Genomic DNA, 25,908 nt, shown 5'->3' on the forward strand with positions numbered 1-25,908 from the left:
AAGAACCACAGACAACTGCAGTACGATAAGAACCACATGGGTCCAAGAGAGAGTTTGATTGTGAAGCATGTCGTGGTTGTTTTTCTGTTCGATATTTTTTTTCTTTTAAAAATAATTAGAAGAAGCACCTTATCACAGACTATCATATAACGCTGAATCATTGTATTATATGCTTTTGTCTTATGTAGGTATTCACTTCAATTCAGGCCACTAAGATTTAAGTATACAAAAATTGATTGGGTGGAGCGGGTGTGATTGTCAGGCTAGTAGTTTAGAAATTAATATCCAAGCAATTTGAAATGATTCATCATCATCATCATCATCATCATCATAATAATAATAATAATAATAATAATAATAATAATAATAATAATAATAATAATACCATTTTACTGGATACTGATGTTGACCAGCTTCTCATTGTTGCTGTCTTCCATAGTAGAATAAACATCATTTTTGGTTAACCATTTACCACTTCCATTCCTTTTTACTTCCCTTCTTGCTGCACATCATCTGGATTATTCTCACTCTTCCAATACTAAGACAATAGTGGTAGTATACAAACATACACTGGATTTCATTTTTTTCTTTTGCTAAGGATATATACACTGTCTTATTTTCTTTCTGGTTTGTTGAGATCCTTTTAAATTTGGCCACTGTGTGTCACTGTTCACCTACTGAATGAAACACAGCAAACACTCGCTGTTCCCCCTCCTACATTCAGGTTGGAATCTGATGTATCCCTCTATTCTATCTTCATTTCAGTCTGCAAGCCGAGGTTTATGTATATGGTAATTGTATCATCGAGGAATATATCTGTAAACCCAGCTCTTTCTCTACAAGGATAATGGTATTGGCTACTTTACTTCACTGTGGATGGCATTAGTATATCAAAAAACGTTGTTGGAGCTATTGGGATTCCAAATCGAGTATGCTACAGTATAAGAGGACAATGTTTCTGTTTTGTTGTTCTATGCTTGGGATCTCCATTTTGTATCAACTCATTACTGCCTTTATGAAGAAATGAGTCATGCTTCTTTTGTAGGACCTGTGACATCGTATGTTCTTCCTGTAAATGAATTGTGATTCTGGAGTGAATTTGTTTTTGACACTACAGTGCACTTTGATTGTAAGCTTTTATGTAAGTACATTTCCAGCTATGAATTTATTAAATCGGAGACACCCTTTGGGGGTTTATTTTCTTTTCCTGCTGCTCTCTTGGCTTTGGAATATTGTTTTGGGGCAAATTGTATACTCTGTTTTTGAAGAATTAGACCAAGGAACATATGTTGGAAATATAGCCAAAGATCTGAATCTCAGTGTCCTAGAACTAGCATCTCGGAAGTTTCAGATAGTCTCGGGATCCCAGAAGCCTTATTTTAAGGTACGTTTAGATACTGGAGTTTTGTTTGTTAATGAGAAAATCGACAGAGAAGAGCTGTGTCCAAACACTCTCACTTGCTCACTAAATCTAGAAGCCATTATGAACAATCCATTAAAATTATATCGTATTAAGATAAATGTATTAGATATCAATGACAATTCACCCGTGTTCCCTGTCAAATCACTGCAGTTAGACATTGCTGAGTCAACATTGGCAGGGGCTCGGTTTCCACTAGAGAGCGCTTATGATTCAGATGTTGGGATAAACACTTTAAATACGTATGAGCTCAGTGCAAGTGATTATTTTCGTCTTGAACTACAGACTACTAGTGAACAAAGTAAAACCCCAGCATTAGTACTACAGAAATCTTTAGATCGGGAGAAGCAATCTGTAATTAATCTTGTTCTTAATGCTGTTGATGGTGGAAATCCACCGAAATCCGGAACGTCCTTGATTATTGTTAACGTTCTGGATGCCAATGACAATGCTCCAGTTTTTAGTAGTTCAGTGTATAAGGTCAGTGTATTTGAAAATGAGCCTGAAGGTACCTCAATAATCAAGCTTAATGCAACAGACTTAGACGCAGGCTTAAATGGCGAGATTGTTTATAGTTTTACAAACCGTGGACCGAAAAACATTTTAAATAAATTTGCCATAGATTCCATCACAGGTGAAATAACTATTAAAGGAGTCCTCGATTTTGAAGAAACGAGTGTTTATGAAATCCCCATACAAGCCAAGGACAAAGGCGCATTGTCAATGGCTGGACACTGTACAGTACTGGTTCAAGTGATTGATCTCAATGACAACGCTCCTGAAATAACATTGACATCTCTGTTGAGTCCCGTTCAGGAAGACGCTAAAACCGGCACGGCGATCGCTCTTATTACTGTTTCAGATAAGGATGCAGACAAAAATGGGAAGATAAATTGTCACATTACTGAAACTGTCCCTTTTAAACTGCAGAATTCTTTTCAGAATTATTATTCTTTAATCCTTGATGAACCACTTGATCGAGAAACAATATCGGAGTACAATATCACAATTACAGCGACAGATGAAGGGTCTCCGCCGCTCTCCAGCACCAAAGCTATCCATTTACAAATTTCTGACGTGAATGACAATGCGCCATTTTTCCGAGAGTCTAACTTGACTGCATACTTCAATGAAAACAAAGCACCTGGGTCTCCTATACTTACTGTAAATGCATTTGACCCTGATTTAAACGAAAATGCTAAAATAACCTACTCTTTATTAGATTCGATGATCCAGGGTGATCGCGTTTCTACATTTATTTCTGTTGACTCTTTAAGTGGTGAAATTTATGCTATGCAATCTTTTAATTATGAAAAACTGAAAGTATTTCAGTGTCATGTTCAAGCTAAAGATTCTGGGGTCCCGCCCCTCAGCAGCAACGTGACCGTGAACGTCTTTATACTTGATGTAAATGATAACAATCCTTTAATCCTTCGGCCATATTCTAATACCGGCTCAACTGACGTCGCCAGTATTCCATATAGTGCAGGCGCGGGATACTTTGTGGCCAAAATAAGGGCGGTTGATGCAGACTCCGGTTACAATGCATGGCTTTCTTTTCAAATAATTGAACCCAAAGGATCAGATCTTTTTCGGATTAGTGCTAACACTGGAGAAATTAGGACAAAGCGAATCGTGGAGGAGACTGATTCTAAACAACAAAGTGTGGTCATTTTAGCTCAGGACCATGGAGAACCACCGTTATCAGCCACTGTGACACTGTCCATATGGGTTATCGACAGCACTCAAGAAGAACATTCAAAATTGAGGGAAATACCCAAAAAGGAGGATAATTTCACCAATTTAAATATGTATTTAGTTATCTCTATTGCCTCTGTATCAATTATATTTTTATTGACTCTTCTTGTTTTTATTGTCATTAAATGCCACAGTAATGATGATGATAATCGTTTCAATAGGTATAGCACGCCTATGATTACATCAAACCCCGAGGGAAGCTGGGCCTACTCTAAAACCCAGCACTATGACGTGTGTTTAACTTCAGATACATCTAAGGGTGACTTATTGGTTTTTAACGCGGCCTTACCACATGCAAACAGAGAACTCATTAGTAATGGAACCTATTCCTGTAAACGGACACAGTGGACTGGAAACCAAGTAACATCTCAAAACATAGAGGTAAGAATATTGTTATCTGTGATAAACGTAATGATTGCTGCTACGATTTTAAGTGTATATACGCTTTAATGTGTTATTGTTGTTTCCTCTTTATAGAATTACACTTTGAACTTAAAAATCTTGCCGCTGTTTTTAATTCACGGTTTTTGCTTTTGGACATAAGTCAGAAAACTCTAACTCAAAAGTATTCAATGTCTGTTTTTATGGATATTTTTGTTGTTTAAGTCTATGATCAGTTTTATTCAGTTCATACTAAAACAGAGTTTGGAATAAGGCGTAATATGTCACGTTGTTAAGGTTTCGTTTTTATTTATTTATTGTTATTCATTTATCGTATTATGTTGTTGATTTACGAAATAAATAAAAATAAAAAAAAATCAACTAACTCTAAACCTTAATGGACAGCATGCTGTTGGTGGGTTTGGATTTTACTGTAAATATTCATTTACTAGGTAGTTAGGTTTTTTTTTTTTTTTTTTTACCTTTTTGTGCTTTTATAGGTAAACATGTGATTAAACATGGGCTGGAATTATCCAATTTAGAACGGATTTGTGACGCATCTCTTTGAAAACTGCATTGTCGTAAATGTTACCTTTTCGATTTGCAATGACTTGTGAAATATTTACAGTATGGAAGTTCAACATATGATTGCAATGTAATGTTTTGGTAGCATGTGTTGCTGAATAATGATGTCTTTTAGGAGTAAAGGCATAACATAAGATCAGTCTCATAGTCTTTCTGTATGTTGTTTCTTAAGACACTTTTCAGCGTCTTATGAAAAGTCAGTTAGTCAGTTATATTGTAGCAGAGTATGTGCAATGTTTCATTCCAAAGCTTATTATACAAGAAGAATGGCTACTTCAGGGGATTGGACATTTATTACACTATGTAACACAATTTTTGTTCCTGGGTAGTAAGTGTTATTTCCTAATTGCTTATGCCTCAAAAGTATGGAAAATGGCTATTATTCACCACAAACTTTGCTTTTGTGACCAGGACAGTGATATTTTGAAATGTACCTATTTCCAATGAGAAAACGGGAGAATTTGTGTCTTTTCGTTCACATAAAGTCAGAAAAAAACAGCATATGAATCCAAATTAACATATATTTATACAAAAGTAATACAAAAATGACTACAAAAGATTTGGAAGTGAGTAGTTTTTCGGGATTTACGATTATACTGTAAATCACTTTTACGAATCAGCCCCCAAATGTAGTCTCCCATCATGTTCTCATTATACTGTCCTTGGTAGTGGCGTTCAAAGTCCAGTATATCCTGGTGGAAGCGCTTGCCTTGCTCCTCCGAGTATGCTCCCATGTTCTCCTTGAATTTATCAAGATAAGCATCAAGGATATGGACTTTGAGGGACATCCTACATCCCATTGTGCCATAGTTCTTCACCAGATTCTCAACCAGCTCCACATAGTTTTCGGCCTTGTGATTGCCCAGGAATCCCCGAACCACTGTGACAAAGCTGTTCCAAGACGCTTTCTCCTTACTAGTGAGCTTCTTGGGGAATTCATTACACTCCAGGATCTTCTTTATCTGTGGTCCAACGAAGACACTGGCTTTGACCTTTGCCTCAGACAGCTTAGGGAAGAAGTCTTGAAGGTACTTGAAGGCTGCCGACTCCTTATCTAGAGCTCTGACAAATTGTTTCATAAGGCCCAATTTGATGTGCAGTGGTGGCATCAGTACCTTCCCGGGGTCCACCAGTGCTCCCACTTGACGTTGTTCCTCCCCACAGAGAACTCGGTCCGCTGTGGCCAGTCCTGCCTGTGGTAGTGCACCTTGGTGTCCCTGCTGTCCCAAAGGCAAAGATAGCAGGGAAACTTGGTAAAACCGCCTTGGAGACCCATCAGGAATGCCACCATTTTGAAGTCTCCTATGACCTCCCAGCCGTACTCATCATACTTCAAGGCGTCCGGCAAGGTCTTGATGCTGTTGTAATCCTCTTTGAGGTGCACCGAGTGAGCCAGGGGAAGAGACAGGTACTTGTTACCATTATGGAGCAGCATGGATTTGAGGCTCCTGGATGAGCTATCAATGAAGAGGCGCCACTCATTCTGGTTACAGGCGATTCCGATTGCCTCGAACAGACTGGTCACATTGTGGCAGAAGCAGAGCACATCTTGATGGGTGAAGAAGCTGGAAAAAGGTTGGTGATGCTTCCTCTGATCTGCGACTTGCACACTTTCATCCAATAAGTTCCACTGCTTGAGCCTAGACGTCAAAAGCTCAGCATTGGACTTGGTGAGACCAAGATCTCTAATCAAGTCGTTGAGGTCTTTTTGGTTGGGGTAGTATGGGTTTCTCTCCTCAGCTCCACCTCGGAAATTGTCATCTGGATCTACAACGTCTTCCTCGCTCTCTGACTTGCTGCTCTCTTCTAAAGACAGCTGCTCTCTCTGGAGGAGTGGGTACGGGGAGCTCATGGCAGTGTGGCACCGGGGCGATGGATGAAGGAAGGTCCAGATACGTGATAGCAGGTGCATTCTTGCCAGTCCAACGTTTGGAAGGGTCCACCATGCAGAAGTAGCAGTTGCTTGAGTGGTCAGTGGGTTCCCGCCAAATTCTTGGGATAGCGAACTTCATGGCTCTCTTTTCCCCTCTGTACCATCCTACTAAAATACATTTATTTCACCCATGACTAATGTGTAAGAGATTCTTGCAACATTTTTCATATATGATATATTTTTTCAATAACAGTGAAAATTGTAAGATATTTTAAAATTAAAAACTTTTACAATTTAAAAAATTTTAACAAATTTTATAACATAAAATTCTGAGCAACAGTTGTCCATCTTACCTTCCAGAGTTTTTTTGCAGTGCTCGCAGGTGAAATGAGGTGCCCAGGGTTTGTCTTGATCCCTGACAGGCATGCCGAAATATGCCTTGTAGGCCTCACACATCTTAGCAGATGCTTCCACGGAGTACTTTTTCACTCTTGTCTTGATAATTTGGCCGCAGACATAGCAAAATGCGTCTGGCGGATGCTTGCAGCCTTTTGGTGCCATCTCAGAAAAATGCAGATATGTATCCACTTAGGCAGCTGGAACTAAACTGAACTGGTGGGCTTAAGGCCCCTGTATTTATACTACTATTTATATTACTGGAAAGTTCTAGAAAGTTCTAGAAGTTATTCCAAGTTTACTCAGCACTGAATCTATCTGGAATGTTCTGGAAAATAGGTAAATTTCAAAATATCACTGTCCTGGTCACAAAAGTAAAGTTTGTGGGGAATAATAGCCATTTTCTATACTTTTGAGGCATAAGCAATTAGGAAATAACACTTACTACCCAGGAACCAAAAAAAAAAAAAAACATTAGCAATGCTCCAGCTTTTGAGAAATCAGTCTGCAAAGTCAGTTTGCTAGAAAATGTGTCTACAGGTACATTAGTAATCAAACTTAATGCAGCTGACAGGGCCGAGGAATTAAATGGTGAAATTGTCTATTCATTTTGTGAACTTGTTGCGCCTGCTGTTTTAGATGCTTTCAGCATCGATCAGAACACTGGAGAGATTACGGTTCGAGGAAACTTGGATTTAGAGGAAACCCCTGAATATGAAATTTGAGTACAAGCTGAGGACAAAGGTCCTTTACCAATGAAAGGACACTGTAAAGTATTAGTCCAGATTGTGGCACTTAATGACAAATGCATCTGAAATTACGGTGACGGCTCTGTCTAACCCTGTAAGGGAGGATACTCAGCTTGGCACTCTGGCAGCCCCAATTACTTTAACCAATAGGGACAAGGGGGCAATGGAAGCAATAGAAATGTTAATTGTCACTTGCGTAACACTCACCATTTTAAACTGTAAATTACATTTCAAAACTACTACTCTTTAATTCTTGAACAAGCCTTTGATCGTGAAATGTCCGTGTGCAACATTGCAATTTAAGCAACTGACCCTAGCTCCCCATCACTTACCACTTCTCATGTAATAACGGTAGGTTTCTGATGTAAATGATAACTCCTCAATATCCAAATAGAAAGGAAAATAATAAACACGCTTCTCTGATTGTGTTGGTTTCTATTTTTGACCACGATTTGAACCATAATGCATTTGTAACATATCATTTGGTGGAATCAAACATTCAGGGTATTCCTGTTGCCAGTTATATTTCTTTGAACTCCGAGAATGGCAACATCTGTTCACTGCAATTGTTAAACTGGGTTTGCATAATAATAATAATAATAATAATAATAATAATAATAATAATAATAATAATAATAATAATAATAATAATAATAATAATAGTAAAAACATACATTCTATTTTTGTAGGGTGCTATGGTTTCAGCCATATAAAAAGGAAATAACACGATACAGTCAAATTGAATGTATATATTTTGCTCAGAGCCAACTTCCCAACATTTTAGTATAAGTTTAACATACCTTTGTCAAAGGACAGTGTGTTTGAAAACAAACATTAAAGGTATTTATAGGCTTTTGATGCCATGGTAACCACACATTTATTTCAATTTAAATCTAATGTATTTGTGATGTCAGTCACTATATAGCTAATGATTCACTGACATACCGTTCCTTTTATTTAAACTTTCAGGCATCATTGTATTTAGTCTACTTAGCCATTTATTTTATTTTATTTTATTCTTCTTTACTCTACTTATTCTAATATATTTGTTTTCTAAAACTACAAATGTTAGGGCATCCTTACAATAAAAACTAAATAAAAATAATGTAGTTTAATACATTTTAAGGGAATTTTCCTTTAAACCACATGGTGTCACTGTTCACCAACTTGAGAAAACTAAAACAAGCTGTCTAGGACCCCACCTCCCTACTGAACAAAAACGCAGCATCACTCAGGCTTTGTTGAAATAGAACCAATACGTGTAGCAGAGACGATGCACAAATGTGACAGACATTTTGTTTAATAGTAATGACTATTTTGAGGTAATTTCTCCATCATAGGCCTACACTGGATTGTATACATCTGTAAATACTTCTGCAAGTATGACTTTGTCAGACCAAATTGGATTACTGGGGAATTATTTTGTTTTTCTGCTGCTGCCTTGTCTTTGGAGTGTTGTTTCCGGACAAATCATCTACTCTACAGCAGAAGAATCAGAACAGGGGACCTTTGTTGGAAATATAGCTAAGGATTTGCATCTCAATGTCCAAGAACTAGAATCTCGTATGTTTCGGGTTGTTTCTGGATCCAAACAACAGTATTTTGAGGTAAATTTAAACACTGGCATTCTGTTTGTTAATGAAAGAATCGACAGAGAGGAGCTGTGCCCTAACTCTCCCACCTGCTCTGTAAATTTAGAAGCAATTGCTGACAATCCATTGAATTTATACCGTGTTAAAATAAGTATTTTGGATATCAATGACAATTCACCTGTGTTCCCTGTTAAATCACTGCAGTTAGACATTGCTGAGTCCACATTGCCAGGAGCACGATTCCCATTGGAGATTGCTCATGATCCAGATGTAGGCACCAACTCTGTAAATACATATGAACTCAGCTCTAATGAATACTTTATTCTAGATTTACAGACTGATAGTGATCAAAGTAGATCTGCTGAGTTGATTCTGCAGAAAGCTTTAGATCGAGAGACAGAGCCTCTGATTCAGCTTGTGCTGACAGCTATTGATGGAGGAAACCCACCTAAATCTGGAACCTCACTGGTTATTGTGAAAGTGTTGGATAATAATGACAACGCTCCTATTTTCAGTAGCTCAGTGTATAAAGTCAGTATTATTGAAAATGTATCATATGGGACTACGATAATGAAACTCAATGCAACTGACGTGGATGAAGGTTTAAATGGCGAAATTGTTTATTCATTTAGTAATCGTGGACTTAAAAATGTTTTAGACACGTTTGAGATAGATTCAAGCACCGGTGAAATTATAGTTAAAGGGGACCTGGATTTTGAAGAAAACAATGTTTATGAAATTCGTGTGTTAGCTCAGGACAAAGGACAGACCCCAATGGGTACACATTGTAAAGTGTTAGTTGAAGTGATTGATCTCAATGATAACGCTCCTGATATAACTGTAACATCTCTTGTGAGCACTGTCAAGGAGGACTCTAAGAGGGGCACAGTGATTGCTCTCATTACTGTTTCAGACAAAGATGGTGGCAATAACGGGAAGGTAACATGTCACCTCTCTGGAACGCCTCCATTTAAACTACAAGCCTCCTATGAAAATGATTATTCTTTAACCCTAGAGGGAGCTCTGGATCGAGAAAGTCTATCTGAATACAATATTACTATTACAGCAACAGATGAAGGAACTCCTCCACTTTCCAGCTCCAAAGTTATCAGTGTGCACGTTTCAGATGTAAATGACAATGCACCACTTTTCCCACAGTCTCCTCTTGAGGTATATTTAAAGGAAAACCATCCAACTGGATCTCTTATATTTACTGCGTCTGCGTGTGACGCCGATGTAAACGAGAATGCTCAAGTGACGTACTCTTTATTAGAATCTGCAGTCCAGGGAATACCTGTCTCTACTTTAATTAATGTGAACTCTGTGAGTGGGGAAATCTATGGAATGAAATCTTTTGATTATGAGGAATGTAAAACATTCCAGTTTCATATTGAAGCTAAGGATTCTGGAACCCCTTCACAAAGCAGCAACATGACTGTGAACCTGTTTATTCTTGATGACAATGACAACACTCCTGAGATTCTCCCACCATATTCTAACCTTGGCCTCACTAATACTGAAAATATCCCATACTCTGCTGATGCTGGATATTTTGTTGCCAAGATACGGGCTTTTGATGCCGATTCTGGATACAATGCATGGCTTTCTTATTATATTGTGGAACCCAAAAGAACCGATCTTTACAGTATCAGTCTTTACTCTGGGGAAATTAGAACAAAACGAATTTTGAGAGATAATGACCTCAAAGAACAGAATTTGGTAATTGTGGTTCAGGACAATGGAGAGCCACCGTTATCAGCCACTGTGACCCTGACTATACTGGTTAGCGACAACACTCAAGAACAGCATTCAGAATTCAAGCCATCAAAGGACAACGATTTCTCTGATTTAAATACATATTTACTCATCTCAATTGTCTCTATATCAATTATATTTCTATTGACTCTTCTTACTTTCATTGCCATTAAATGCCAGAGGACACAGAACAGTTTGAACAGGTATAGCACACCTATGATTTCCTCTTACCCTGATGGCACCTGGGGTTATTGTAAAACCCAGCACTGTGACATGCGTCTAAGCTCAGAGACTTCAAAGAGCGAGTTCATGGTTTGTAACGCACAGTTTGGGAATCAAAATGGGGAGATTATATATAAAAACGGGACAAACTCAATTAAACGGGCTGAGCTGATAGGAAACCAAGTCATCATTTCAAACACGGAGGTAAGTTAATAGATAATAATTAGTAACTATGGAATTATTTGAGCTACTGTGGTACTAAATGGGTTGACTGCTTATATTTATTGTTGCTATTCAAGGTAAGAGGTATTAACAGAATATTTAGTAATTTAGTTATTTTAAGTCCATTGCTGTGGTGTGCATCTAAGTTTAGGGAACTTATACCTAGGGATTCTGTTTTTTGGTTTTTATAAATTTAATTTTTCAGTGCTTATTTTTAGCTCTTTTCGAGTTTTATATAGATGCCCTGATTTTTTTTTCAGGGCTTTCACTTTTTATATACTGCATGAAATTATTGTTTTCGCTTACTTTTCAAAATGTGTGGGTGTTTTTTTTTTTCTGTCACAATATGTATAGTGACTCGACAGCACTTTCACACTTAAGTTGTACATTCTTTCCTTTGCTTTCTTCCGCAATGAAATCCTTCTGGAAACTGGGACATTGTTCTGGGGTTTTTGAGTGCCTATGCATTTTTTCACATTTCACCACAGTTTGCAGTTCTGTTGTAAATCCTCACTATCTAATATAGTTTTAAATCCCATGGGCAAGCCTCCATTTCTAATTGTAATCTTGTTTTAAATCTCGCAATCTGTAATCTGTAATTTCGCAATTCCAGTAGAAATGTAGGAATTTGTTGCCACTCAGTAGTTGGGGTGATTTTAAATCCATATTTTCGTAATCGTATTCAGAACAAATCAAGGATAGATACAAGTTAGGAAGGAGGGATATTGCCCAACTGCACTGGGAAAGATAGATTGTTTTAGTTTTTTTATGTAGCACTACTAGTAATTCTTTTTTATGGGAAATGGGTGATGTCAATATGAATTGAGTAATCATTTCCAGTGTTTTTCGGGTGTTTATTGGCTATATAGCGATTTCCTTCTTTTTTGTCATTGTTTATCATCTTTTATCGGTTAAAACCAAAAATTAGAAACCCTATTATATACAACAATGGGACAAACTCAATTAAACAGGCTGTGTTGATTAGAAACCAAGTAATCATTGTTGAATTACAAATAATGTGTGCACAGTTTTTCAAACAAACTTTTTTTATTCAAAGCTGTAGTGGTTAAACTGAACACTGTTATATGAAGAAGAGGTTAAATGTTAGCCAAACTTGCAAAGAAAATGTACAAAATGAAATTTGCTGGTTGCATAATTATTCAGCCCCTTAAGGCAGTATTGGTTGAAGCACCTTTTGCAGCCATTACTGCTATGAGTCTTTTTGGATAGGTCTCTACAAGCTTGATGGTGCCATTTGTGCCAATTCTAGATGGTGAAATTTTTGCCCATTCTTCATGGGGAAATTGTTCCAGTTCTGATAAATTTGAGGGGGATCGTCAATGGACTGAAATCTTCAAGTCTCGCCATGAATTTAACTGGATTCAAGTCGAGAGTTTGACTGGGCTACTCAAGAACATTAATTCTCTTCTTATTCAACCACTCCATTGTGGATTTGGCTTTGTGCTTCGGGACATTGTCCTGCCAAAATGTGAATTTCCTCCCCAGTTTCAGAGTCTTGGCTGACTCAAACATGTTTTCCTCAAGGGTTCACCTGTACTTTGCACCATCCATTCTCGCCTCTATCCTGACAAGCTTCCCAGTCCCTGCTGAAGAGAAGCATCTTCATAACTCGATGCTGCCACCACCATGCTTGACAATTGGGGTGGTGTTGACTGGGTGATGTGCAGTGTTAGGCTTGCGCCAGACGTAACGCTTGGAATTTAGCTGAGGGAAATTATTTACAAGTTAAACCACTTTGAGTACACACAGGCCGAAACCATTTCACTAATTTTGTGACCTTTCAAACAAATCATTTGCACCTGAGCTGATTTAGGGCTGCAGTAGTAAAGGGGTTATGCAACTGAAATTAATCTGTTCTTCTTTGTAAATCTTACTTATTTATCATCTAGATGCACTTTTTAACTTTATCAATGTGAAATAGTTTGTGTAGATTCTACATGTGAAGTCTAATTTGAAGACGTCATGGAGTACGCTAAAGTGCCAAAAAAATGTGAAAACTTTTTTTGGGGGAGGGATACTTCTGAAAACTATTATATATATATATATATATATTGCATTCACTAATAGCTGGATTAGAAGGAGCTACTTTTCTGCTGGTTTGTTTTAATATATGTTTGGTTTTCATAAAGCAATTCTACATTGATTTTGTATTGTAAACTCATTAATAGGTGGCTGTTACAAATCAGTTATAGAAACAACTGGTAAATATGGATTGTGATTGTTATTCTGTAGGAAAAATATGAATTTATTAAAACCAAGCATGATGCTGTCATAATAATAATAATAATAATAATAATAATAATATATAATATAATAATAATAATAATAATAATAATAATAATAATAATCGTTTAGAAAAAGACAAATGCAAGCTGATTTGGTTCAACATATGACCACTCTGCCTAGTCGTGTGGTCTGATACAATGAGAAGAAACATTTTAAATGACATGATTTACTCAATGGGAATATGATTATTTTCCTATTTCCACACCAGCATGTTGTGATTTACTTCCTACACTTTATGAAGTTTGGACATCGGTCTGGATTTTGAAAACATTTCTGCGAAAAACTTGGGTAGAGAGTTATGTGAAATCAGTAAAATTTTGAAGAGATATATACATAGTCAGTATCATGCTGATCTCTGTTGACAAAATGTACAATTGAAATCAAATATGCCTTTGAATACCTAAGAGTGGAAACTGTACTCTCATATAATACATATGGGCAATGGACTCAATCAGTATCCAGTAATTCATAATAGTAATAATAATAATAATAATAATAATAATAATAATAATAATAATAATACATCTGTTAGGCTCACTCCTCAAAAGTCAACACTTTATTTTTGAAAGAAACTTGATTCTGATAAGTGAAGTTATCCATTTAGCCACACGGTGTTGCTGTTCACCAATTTGAAAAACTAAGATAAGCTGTCTAGAGCTCCTCCTTCCTATTGAATAAAAACACAACATCACAGATTTCTCTGAAACAGAACACTGTGGGTGTGTGGAAGAGATGGTTTTTAACTGTGACAGGCTTTTTTCCTAATAATAGTTATTCTGAGGTGATCTGTTTTTGGTATAGGAATACACTGGATTGTGTAGATCTGTGAATACTTTTGCAAATATGACTATGTCAGACCAAAGAGAATCTATGGGGATTTATTGTGTTTTTCTGCTGCTGCTTTGCCTTTGGAATCCTATTTCTGGACAAATCATCTACTCTATCGCAGAAGAATCAGAACAGGGGACCTTTGTTGGGAATATAGCTAAGGATTTGCATCTCAGTGTCCAAGAACTAGAATCTCGTATGTTTAGGATTGTTTCTGGATCCAAGCAGCGGTATTTTGAGGTAAATTTAAATACTGGCATTCTGCTTGTTAATGAAAGAATTGACAGAGAGGAGCTGTGCCCTAACTCTCCCACCTGCTCTGTAAATTTAGAAGCTATTGCTGACAATCCAGTAAATTTATACCGTGTTGAAATTCATGTTTTAGATATCAATGACAATTCACCATCTTTCCATTTTAAATCACTGTATTTAAACATTGCTGAGTCAACATTTCCAGGAGCACGATTTCAATTGGAGATTGCTCATGATCCAGATGTAGGCACCAACTCTGTAAATACATATGAACTCAGCTCTAATGAATACTTTATTTTAGATTTACAGACTGATAGTGATCAAAGTAGATCTGCTGAGTTGATTCTACAGAAAGCTTTAGATCGAGAGACAGAGCCTCTGATTCAACTTGTGCTGACAGCTATTGATGGAGGAAACCCACCTAAATCTGGAACGTCACTGGTTATTGTGAAAGTGTTGGATGCCAATGACAACGCTCCTATTTTCAGTAGCTCTGTCTACAAGGTTAGTGTGTTTGAAAATATACCATACAGAAGTGCAATAATCAAACTTAATGCAACTGACCTGGATGAGGGTTTAAATGGGGAAATTGTTTATTCTTTTAGTAATCGTGGATTAAAAAACATTTCAAATATGTTTGACATAGATTCCAACACAGGTGAAATTACAGTTAAAGGTGATTTGGATTTTGAACAAAGTCATCTTTATGAAATTCGTGTATTAGCTCTGGACAAAGGTTCACTGCCAATAACTGGACATTGCAAAGTGTTAGTTGAAGTGATTGATCTCAATGATAATGCTCCTGATATAACTGTAACATCTCTTGTGAGCACTGTCAAGGAGGACTCTAAGAGGGGCACAGTGATTGCTCTCATTACTGTTTCAGACAAAGATGGTGGCAATAACGGGAAGGTTAAATGTCACCTCTCTGGAACAACCCCCTTTAAACTCCAAGCCTCCTATCAAAATTATTATTCTTTAACCCTAGAGGGAGCTCTGGACCGAGAAAGTCTATCTGAATACAATATTACTATTACAGCAACAGATGAAGGAACTCCTCCACTTTCCAGCTCCAAAGTTATCAGTGTGCACGTTTCAGATGTAAATGACAATGCACCACTTTTCCCACAGTCTCCTCTTGCGGTTTATTTAAAGGAAAACCATCCAACTGGATCTCTTATATTTACTGCGTCTGCGTGTGACGCCGATGTAAACGAGAATGCTCAAGTGACGTACTCTTTATTAGAATCTGTAATCCAGGGAATACCTGTCTCTACTTTAGTTAATGTGAACTCTGTGAGTGGGGAAATCTATGGAATGAAATCTTTTGATTATGAGGAATGTAAAACATTCCAGTTTCATATTGAAGCTAAGGATTCTGGAACCCCTTCACAAAGCAGCAACATGACTGTGAACCTGTTTATTCTTGATGACAATGACAACACTCCCGAGATTCTCCCGCCATATTCTAACCTCGGCCTCACTAATACTGAAACTATCCCATACTCTGCTGATGCTGGATATTTTGTTGCCAAGATACGGGCTTTTGATGCCGATTCTGGATACAATGCATGGCTTTCTTATCACATCGTGGAACCCAAAAGAACCGATCTTTTCAGTATTAGTCTTTTCTCTGGGGAAATTAGAACAAAACGAATTTTGAACAATAATGACCCAAAAGAACAGAATTTGGTAATTGTGGTTCAGGACAATGGAGAGGCATCATTATCAGCCACTGTGACCCTGACTATACTGGTTAGCGACAACACTCAAGAACAGCATTCAGAATTCAAGCAAATGCCATCAAAGGACAACGATTTCTCTGATTTAAATACATATTTACTCATCTCAATTGTCTCGATATCAATTATATTTTTATTGACTCTTCTTACTTTCATTGTAATTAAATGCCAGAGGACACAGAACAGTTTGAACAGGTATAGCACACCTATGATTTCCTCTTACCCTGATGGCACCTGGGGTTATTGTAAAACCCCACGTTGTGACATGCGTCTAAGCTCAGAGACATCAAAGAGTGAGTTCATGGTTTGTAACTCACAGTTTGGGAATCAAAATGGGGAGATTATGTATAACAACGGAACAATCTCAATTAAACGAGCTGAGCTGATAGGAAACCAAGTCATCATTTCAAACATGGAGGTAAGTTAATAGATAATAATTAGTAACTGTATGGAATTATTTGAGCTATTATGGTAGTACATGGGTTGACTGCTTATTATTTATTGTTGCTATTCAAGGTAAGAGGTATTAACAGAATATTTAGTAATTTAGTTATTTAAAGCCCATTGCTGTGGTGTGCATAAGTTTGGGGAACTTATACCTAGGGATTCTGTTTTTTGCAATCTGAGTCTCCAGTAGAACTATAGGAATTTGTTTCCACTCAGTAGTTGCGGTGAGTTTAAAGTATTCAGAACAAGTCAATGATAGATACAAGTTAGGAAGAGGGACATTGCCCAACTGCACTGGGAAAGATAGATTTTTTAGTTTTTTTATGTAGCACTACTAGTAATTGTTTTTTATGGGAAAGGGGTGATGTCAATATGAATTGAGTAATCATTTCCAGTGTTTTTCAGGTGTTTATTGGCTATATAGCGATTTCCTTATTTTTTGTTGTTGTTTATCATCTTTTATCAGCTAAAACAGAAAATTAGAAACCCTATTATATACAACAATGGGATAAACTCAATTAAACAGGCTGTGTTGATTGGAAAGCAAGTAATCATTGTTGAATTACAAATAATGTGTGCACAGTTTTTCAAACAAACTTTTTTTATTCAAAGCTGTAGTGGTTAAACTGAACACTGTTATATAAGGAGGAGGTTAAATGTCAGCCAAACTTGCAAAGAAAATGTACAAAATGAAATTTGCTGGTTGCATAAGTATTCAGCCCCTTAAGACAGTACTTGGTTGAAGCACCTTTTGCAGCCATTACTGCTATGAGTCTTTTTGGATAGGTCTCTACAAGCTTGATGGTGCCATTTGTGCCAGTTCTAGATGGTGAAATTTTTGCCCATTCTTCATGGGGAAATTGTTCCAGTTCTGATAAATTTGAGGGGGATCGTCAATGGACTGAAATCTTCAAGTCTCGCCATGAATTTAACTGGATTCAAGTTGGGAGTTTGACTGGGCCACTCAAGAACATTAATTCTCTTCTTATTCAACCACTCCATTGTGGATTTGGCTTTGTGCTTCGGGACATTGTCCTGCCAAAATGTGAATTTCCTCCCCAGTTTCAGAGTCTTGGCTGACTCAAACATGTTTTCCTCAAGGGTTCACCTGTACTTTGCACCATCCATTCTCGCCTCTATCCTGACAAGCTTCCCACTCCCTGCTGAAGAGAAGCATCTTCATAACACGATGCTGCCACCACCATGCTTGACAGTTGGGGTGGTGTTGACTGGGTGATGTGCAGTGTTAGGCTTGCGCCAGACGTAACGCTTGGAATTTAGCTGAGGGAAATTATCTACAAGTTAAACCACTTTGAGTACACACAGGTTGAAACCATTTCATTAATTTTGTGACCTTTCAAAGAATTAATTTGGACCTGAGCTGATTTAGGGCTGCAGTAGTAAAGGGGTTATGCAACTGAAATTAATCTGTTTTTCTTTGTAAATCTTATTTATTTATCATCTAGATGCACTTTTTAACTTTATCAATGTGAAATAGTTTGTGTAGATTCTACATGTAAAGTCTAATTTGAAAACTTAATGGAGTACCCTTAAGTGCCAAAAAAAGTGAAACATTTTCGGGGGGGGGGGGGGGGTACTTCTGAAGCACTTCTATATATATATATATATATATATATATATATATATATATATATATATATATATATATATATATATATATTGCATTCACTAATAGCTGGATTAGAAGGAGCTACTTTTCTGCTGGTTTGTTTTAATATATATTGGTTTTCATAAAGCAATTCTACATTTATTTTGTATTGTAAACTCATTAATAGGTGGCTGTTACAAATCAGTTATAGAAACAACTGGTAAATATGGATTGTGATTGTTATTCTGTAGGAAAAATATGAATTTATTAAAACCAAGCATGATGCTGTCATAATAATAATAATAATAATAATAATAATAATAATAATAATAATAATAATAATAATAATAATAATAATAATAATAATAACTAGAACTGCCAGCCAGTTTTACAGCTCCCAAGCCCCAGTATCAGTACCCGTCTAAGCGTGTTTAGTTCTCAATGTGCCAAGTTTAAAACTTCAACTGTTCCACAGAAGATGATTTTGAAAGTTTTTTTTTTTTTTTTTTTTTTTTCAAAAATGTGTCAGGCAGCCATCTTGTTTAACGCAAGTTTCTTAAAAATCAGTTGTATTACCACAATGTCAACGATGATGCTTGTGATGTTTCAAGTTAGTCAAATAAACCGTTTGTCAACTGAGGCCGTTTTAAATTTCAGACATAAACATAAACCTGGCGGCCATCTTGTTTTATAAAACATAACCATTTTGACATATTTGTATTCCATTGTTACTGGGACAATAACTACCACGTTTGGAGTTTGTTGGTGAAACGGTGTTCAATAGCAGCAGTTTGCTGTTAAGGGTGAGTTTCAATAAGATTTGTGGCAGCCATTTTGACATTAAAATTTATCACAGAAACTTCTGCTTCGCAAACTTGATGCTGGTTTGGATGCTGATAATATATGCCAATTGTCAGATCAATTGCTTCACCTGTTCCGAAGAAGAAGATTTCGAAAGTTTTTATCGAAAAATGGTTCACGGTGCCAATAACGAGGACGCAGCAGCAACATTTTTTCAGCATCAGACATTCAAATTATCCAACTTGTCAGCTGCCAAGTCAGAACCTGATCAGTCACACAGCTTCGAAGCAGCAGCAGTTTAAAGTTTTAGGAAGAAAAAATTAATAAACAAATAAAAATAATAATAAAAATTAAATAAAATAAAAATTAAAAGAAATCCTTAACAATAACAATGGGCTTCCCAGCCTTTGCTATACATCTGTTAGGCTCACTACTCGAAACTCAATACTTTATTTTTGAAAGAAACTAGGTTCTGATAAGTGATGTTATCCATTTAGCCACATGGTGTTGCTGTTCACCAACTTGAAAAACTAAGACAAACTGTCTAGAGCTCCTCCTCCCTACTGAATAAAAACACAACAACACAGTTTTTTCTGAAACAGAACACAGTGGATGTGTGGGAGAGATGATTCTTAACTGTGACAGGCTTTTTCTTAATAATATTCTGAGGTGATCTGTCCCTATATACTGGATTATACACATCTGTGAATACTTCTGCAAATATGACTTTGTCAGACCAAAGAGAATCTATGGGGATTTATTGTGTTTTTCTGCTGCTGTCTTGCCTTTGGAATCCTATTTCTGGACAAATCATCTACTCTATCGCAGAAGAATCAGAACAGGGGACCTTTGTTGGAAATATAGCTAAGGATTTGCATCTCAGTGGCCAAGAACTAGAATCTCGTATGTTTCGGGTTGTTTCTGGATCAAAGCAGCAGTATTTTGAGGTAAATTTAAACACTGGCATTCTGTTTGTTAATGAAAGAATTGACAGAGAGGAGCTGTGCCCTAATACTCCCACCTGCTCTGTAAATTTAGAAGCTATTGCTGACAATCCAGTAAATTTATACCGTGTTGAAATTCATGTTTTAGATATCAATGACAATTCACCATCTTTCCCTGTTAAATCACTGTATTTAAACATTGCTGAGTCCACATTGCCAGGAGCACAATTCCCATTAGAGATTGCTCATGATCCAGATGTAGGCACCAACTCTGTAAATACATATGAACTCAGCTCTAATGAATACTTTATTCTAGATTTACAGACTGATAGTGATCAAAGTAGATCTGCTGAGTTGATTCTACAGAAAGCTTTGGATCGAGAGACACAGCCTCTGATTCAACTTGTGCTGACAGCTATTGATGGAGGAAACCCACCTAAATCTGGAACCTCACTGGTTATTGTGAAAGTGTTGGATAATAATGACAACGCTCCTATTTTCAGTAGCTCAGTGTATAAAGTCAGTATTATTGAAAATGTATCATATGGGACTACGATAATGAAACTCAATGCAACTGACGTGGATGAAGGTTTAAATGGCGAAATTGTTTATTCATTTAGTAATCGTGGACTTAAAAACATTTTAGACACATTTGAGATAGATTCAAGCACCGGTGAAATTATAGTTAAAGGGGACCTGGATTTTGAAGAAAACAATGTTTTTGAAATTCGTGTGTTAGCTCAGGACAAAGGACAGACCCCAATGGGTACACATTGTAAAGTGTTGGTTGAAGTGATTGATCTCAATGATAATGCTCCTGATATAACTGTAACATCTCTTGTGAGCACCATCAAGGAGGACTCTAAGAGGGGCACAGTGATTGCTCTCATTACTGTTTCAGACAAAGATGGTGGCAACAATGGGAAGGTTAAATGTCACCTCTCTGGAACAACCCCCTTTAAACTCCAAGCCTCCTATCAAAATTATTATTCTTTAACCCTAGAGGGAGCTCTGGATCGAGAAAGTCTATCTGAATACAATATTACTATTACAGCAACAGATGAAGGAACTCCTCCACTTTCCAGCTCCAAAGTTATCAGTGTGCACGTTTCAGATGTAAATGACAATGCACCACTTTTCCCACAGTCTCCTCTTGAGGTATATTTAAAGGAAAACCATCCAACTGGATCTCTTATATTTACTGCGTCTGCGTGTGACGCCGATATAAACGAGAATGCTCAAGTGACGTACTCTTTATTAGAATCTGTAATCCAGGGAATACCTGTCTCTACTTTAATTAATGTGAACTCTGTGAGTGGGGAAATCTATGGAATGAAATCTTTTGATTATGAGGAATGTAAAACATTCCAGTTTCATATTGAAGCTAAGGATTCTGGAACCCCTTCACAAAGCAGCAACATGACTGTGAACCTGTTTATTCTTGATGACAATGACAACACTCCCGAGATTCTCCCGCCATATTCTAACCTCGGCCTCACTAATACTGAAAATATCCCATACTCTGCTGATGCTGGATATTTTGTTGCCAAGATACGGGCTTTTGATGCTGATTCTGGATACAATGCATGGCTTTCTTATCACATCGTGGAACCCAAAAGAACCGATCTTTTCAGTATCAATCTTTACTCTGGGGAAATTAGAACAAAACGAATTTTGAGGGATAATGACCCAAAAGAACAGATTTTGGTAATTGTGGTTCAGGACAACGGAGAGGCATCATTATCAGCCACTGTGACACTGACTATACTGGTTAGCGACAACACTCAAGAACAGCATTCAGAATTCAAGCAAATGCCAACAAAGGACAACAATTTCTCTGATTTAAATACATACTTACTCATCTCAATTGTCTCTATATCAATTATATTTATATTGACTCTTTTTACTTTCATTGTCTTTAAATGCCAGAGGACACAGAACAGTTTGAACAGGTATAGCACACCTATGATTTCCTCTTACCCTGATGGCACCTGGGATTATTGTAAAACCCAGCACTGTGACGTGCGTCTAAGCTCAGAGACTTCAAAGAGCGAGTTCATGGTTTATAACACACAGTTTGGGAATCAAAATGGGGAGATTATATATAACAACGGGACAAACTCAATTAAACGGGCTGAGCTGATTGGAAAACAAGTCATCATTTCAAACATTGAGGTAAGCAAATCTAGGTTTACAGTTGTTATTATTTTTGTTATTTTCTCAGTATCAGTAGCTATATTATAGTAAATGTGTTATAGTGAATTTTTTTATTTTAATATGACATTTAGATGTGCACTTTTAATACACTGTAGTTTCTGACAAATACTTCAATTTAATCTTAAAGGGAGCTCTTGAATGGAAGTTTAGAATTTTTCAAACAGCCTTCTGGTGGCAGCATTTTAAAGAATGGTAAATTATCACCTTAAAAGAGCAGTACTTGATTTATGTAATGTTTATAATATTCCTCTTAAATTGATCAATTTAACATGTGTTTACTTTCTATACATTAACATTTTGCGTGTGTCTTATTTATTTATTTATTTATTTATTATTTATTTATAACCAGTAACAGCAAACCAAAACACAGCAAAAGTTTAACCTCTAGGGAATAATAATAATAATAATAATAATAATAATAAATAATAATAATAATAATAATATAATAATAATAATAATAATAATAATAATAATAATAATAATACTTTTAGGCAGGTTAGACTGAACAACCAGAGTACAGCATGGAAAAGGTTCCTACTTGATTTTATTTGCATTTAAGAGTAGTGAGTAGAATTAGACAAGAATGTCCTAAACATTCAAATCATACTTAAGAAAAGTATTAAACAACAATGAGGAAGCTGGAATGTTCTCTGTAATTATCTGTATCAATGTATAATGCTAAAGTTGTTCCAGAGTGCTAGATTTAGGTTACACTTGGACAGAGTCTCTTAAAGTGGGTAATTCCCTCTATCCACCTGTAGAACTGTGCAGCAACATTGTGGAAAGTCAATATATGCAAGCCTATGTATGTAGAGTATGTACTATAATTAGGCACACTGTCCTTTTTGCCTATGGCTTAATGTCGTCTGCACTTCGATGTCTTTATTCACCCCTTCAGTGTTTTGGTAGATTATTTTAGATTTTTGATGGAATCTTGTTCAGAGACATTTAATTACTGTGACTGTCGCTCTTCACCACTCTGCATTTGACGCTATGTTGAAATACAAACATCCACCCTGAGCAGACAGCTGAACACAACATTCAGCTCTGTGAGAAATGGTCTTTCTAAGAACAGATATTCATACATGGAAGCAGTGCTTATTCATGGACCCTGATCTCTCTGTGCCTTCAGTATCTGCATTGCTTACTGGGAGATATAAGGATTGTTAAAGTGGTTCAAGCACATCTAGATTTATAAACCACAGAATCAGAATCATCTCTGACAGCAGTAAGAAATATTTGAATGTTGATACAGGCAATGGGTTTCTAGTTGTGAATGATGGAATAGAGAAGGGGTATTTGAATTTCAAATATCCTGCTTTGTAGGTGTACAGGTTGTAACTGCTTAAACTAAAAATAGAAATACTACATATCAATATCAACTTTCCTGCATTTCAGAAAACAAAATACCAATTAAAAGTTACAGAATTTTCCACCCCAGGATCTCATTTCCCCTTGGAAGCGTGCAAGATTCTGGTGTTGGTAATAATTCTGTACGCACTTACCTACTTAGTTATGATGACTTGTTTTCAATAGATTATCAGTGGCAGCCTTTACACACAGTATGCATTGGATATGATATCCTTAAGCAGTTTCACTTCATCATGCAAGCTACAGGTAGTGGGTCACCTCCTTTCTCTAATAACGTGACTGTTAATGTGTTTATTGTTGATGAGAATGATAATGTTCCCTGTTATACTCTGTCCTTTAAACAGTGAAGGTCCAATCCCTGTGGAGATGGTGCCTTGGTCATCAGAAGCAGGATACCTAGTAACTAAAATTATTTCTTATAATATAGACACTGGACAGAATTCCTGGTTAACATACTGTTTGATGAAAGTAAACAAAAACTCATTGCTACTGGTTGATAACCTGCCATAGGTTCTTCCAGATTTCAATGATTATCCTAATAAGTAGATTACATTTTCAGAATTTTATTTCATTTTAATGATATTCTTAGGATACATTTATTTTGGTGTTTTTAGGTTTTGTAATTGTTTTACTTGCAATGAAATGGCAACATTACCCACATTAGAACAGCTGGTGTCTCACTAGCTGTTGTGCTGATGACTACAACAATTACAAACCATAGTTTTCAACAAACCTTGTATTACCACCTGGATTGTGACACATTTCTGGTACAGGGATGTTGTCTCAGTATAAAACATCCTTGACAAGGTGCCAACAGTGGCAGTACGCTTATTGCGAGGATATAACCCGGCAATATGTGAAAGCAATGTCAAGATGAATTGTTTAAGTGAAAAAGAACTGCGTGCCAGATATTCTCAAAGCATTGAAGATAACTAGCTGTAATTGCTGCAATGATTGCAATTTTGATATGTGTTTTGTGAATGGCATTCTGAGATACAAATCACATTCTCCAGACAGTGTTGCCCTATGTCCCATGATTTGTAGAGCTCAAACCACAATAATCTCTCAGATCTATGACAAGGCTTCATATGGGCAACAAATGTAACAACAACGACTTGGTTTTCCTGAGATGATACATGACAGTGGGGCTCTGAAGTAGTACAAGTAATGAAAGTCATGGCAATGGAAGCTTTCTGATCATTTAGGCATTCAGGGAAATAGTGACATGAACCCTGGCTTTAATCTCATTATTAGTTATCAGTTTGCAAGTCATCAATACACATTTCTTGTAAATTGTAAACCAGTGTTACTAAACCTTCATGTTTGCAAATTGGTGGTATAGCTGTGGTTATTTTTTAAATCAAGTTTAAGTTTCCTTCAGTCCTTGCTATGCTGGAGGCTGCTGTCCGGTGTTGTGGTGCTGAAACACAAATGACTATTCTCTTTTGCTTTCTCCTTTCATTGGTTGTTCATTGCTTTTGAATAATGCTTATGATCATTTGTGTTATATGTCGATATATTACAAATGGAAATATAACTACATTGATTTATTTATGTAATTATTTATTTTATGGAAAAGTTAGGATTGAGTAGTCCTATGTATTTGCAGTGATGAATAGAAGTTATCACCAACCCTTTAACAGGTGGCAGACCACATAGTGTTACACAAAGAGTGCAAGCCAGCCAGCCAGCCAGTCGAGAGCGACAGCCTAGACGTGAGGGGAAGATATGAAAATAATAAAAACTGTATTAAAAAAGTAAAATATGTGTACACCATATTTTTAATGCTTCTTTTTTTTAATAAAACAGTTTTATTATACCATATGGCTTATATGGTATACTTATTTAGGTATATACCAGAATACATTGTATCACCATATTGTTTAAAAAATTACTTTATTGTTTACATTTCAAATTAAATCGTTAATAATAATAATAATAATAATAATAATAATAATAATAATAATAATAATAATAATAATAATGTTTCATTGTCTATAAGCTATTTAATACCACAATAACACATATAAATAACAATTGGTTAAAATACTACTTTCTTTCGATACAGTATATTTAGTAGCAAGAAGGCAAGATGTAATATGTGTTTGAGACTGTGAGTGTCGCTGTTCTCCAATAATAATTGTTAATCTTAACAAGGATCCAGTACTCCAACCACAATTCCTCATATTGTGCAATCTCTTGCAGTTGACTGAACTCACAAGCTCACCACATAGCGCTTGGACACTGGTGTGGTTTTAACCTTTAAGGATTTTTGTAACTTGGTTCGAATTTTGCAATTGTTATAGTATACCATAGTTATAAAAGAATGTCTAGTCAACGGCTGTTGTGTGCCTCTGAATCGGATTCATTATGATCAACATAATTCAAAAGTGGAGATTGGAGATAGTATTATTGTTTCAAATTGCTCTGGTAATGC

At 36.4% G+C, this 25,908-nt stretch overlaps 1 protein-coding gene across 9 annotated transcripts in view; it reads left to right on the forward strand.

Moving 5' to 3' along the window:
- LOC121324950 (protocadherin alpha-C2-like) overlaps positions 1-25,908 on the forward strand; it is an 88,759-nt gene that overhangs the window by 38,996 nt on the left and 23,855 nt on the right. Inside the window, exon 1 of one of the 9 annotated variants that reach the window (XM_041267171.1) lies at positions 1,391-3,559. The exons of 5 other annotated variants lie outside the window; for them this stretch is intronic. In XM_041267171.1, coding sequence (XP_041123105.1) covers positions 1,484-3,559 — 2,076 coding nt within the window. In that variant the 5' untranslated portion in view covers positions 1,391-1,483. Of the gene's footprint in view, positions 1-1,390; positions 3,560-8,433; positions 10,936-13,989; positions 16,501-19,553; positions 22,059-25,908 lie in introns of those variants that run through there. 3 more of the 9 variants (XM_041267166.1, XM_041267164.1, XM_041267162.1) reach the window with 3 other exon arrangements.

This window comes from Polyodon spathula, chromosome 12, assembly GCF_017654505.1.
Source record: "Polyodon spathula isolate WHYD16114869_AA chromosome 12, ASM1765450v1, whole genome shotgun sequence".
NCBI lineage: Eukaryota > Metazoa > Chordata > Actinopteri > Acipenseriformes > Polyodontidae > Polyodon > Polyodon spathula.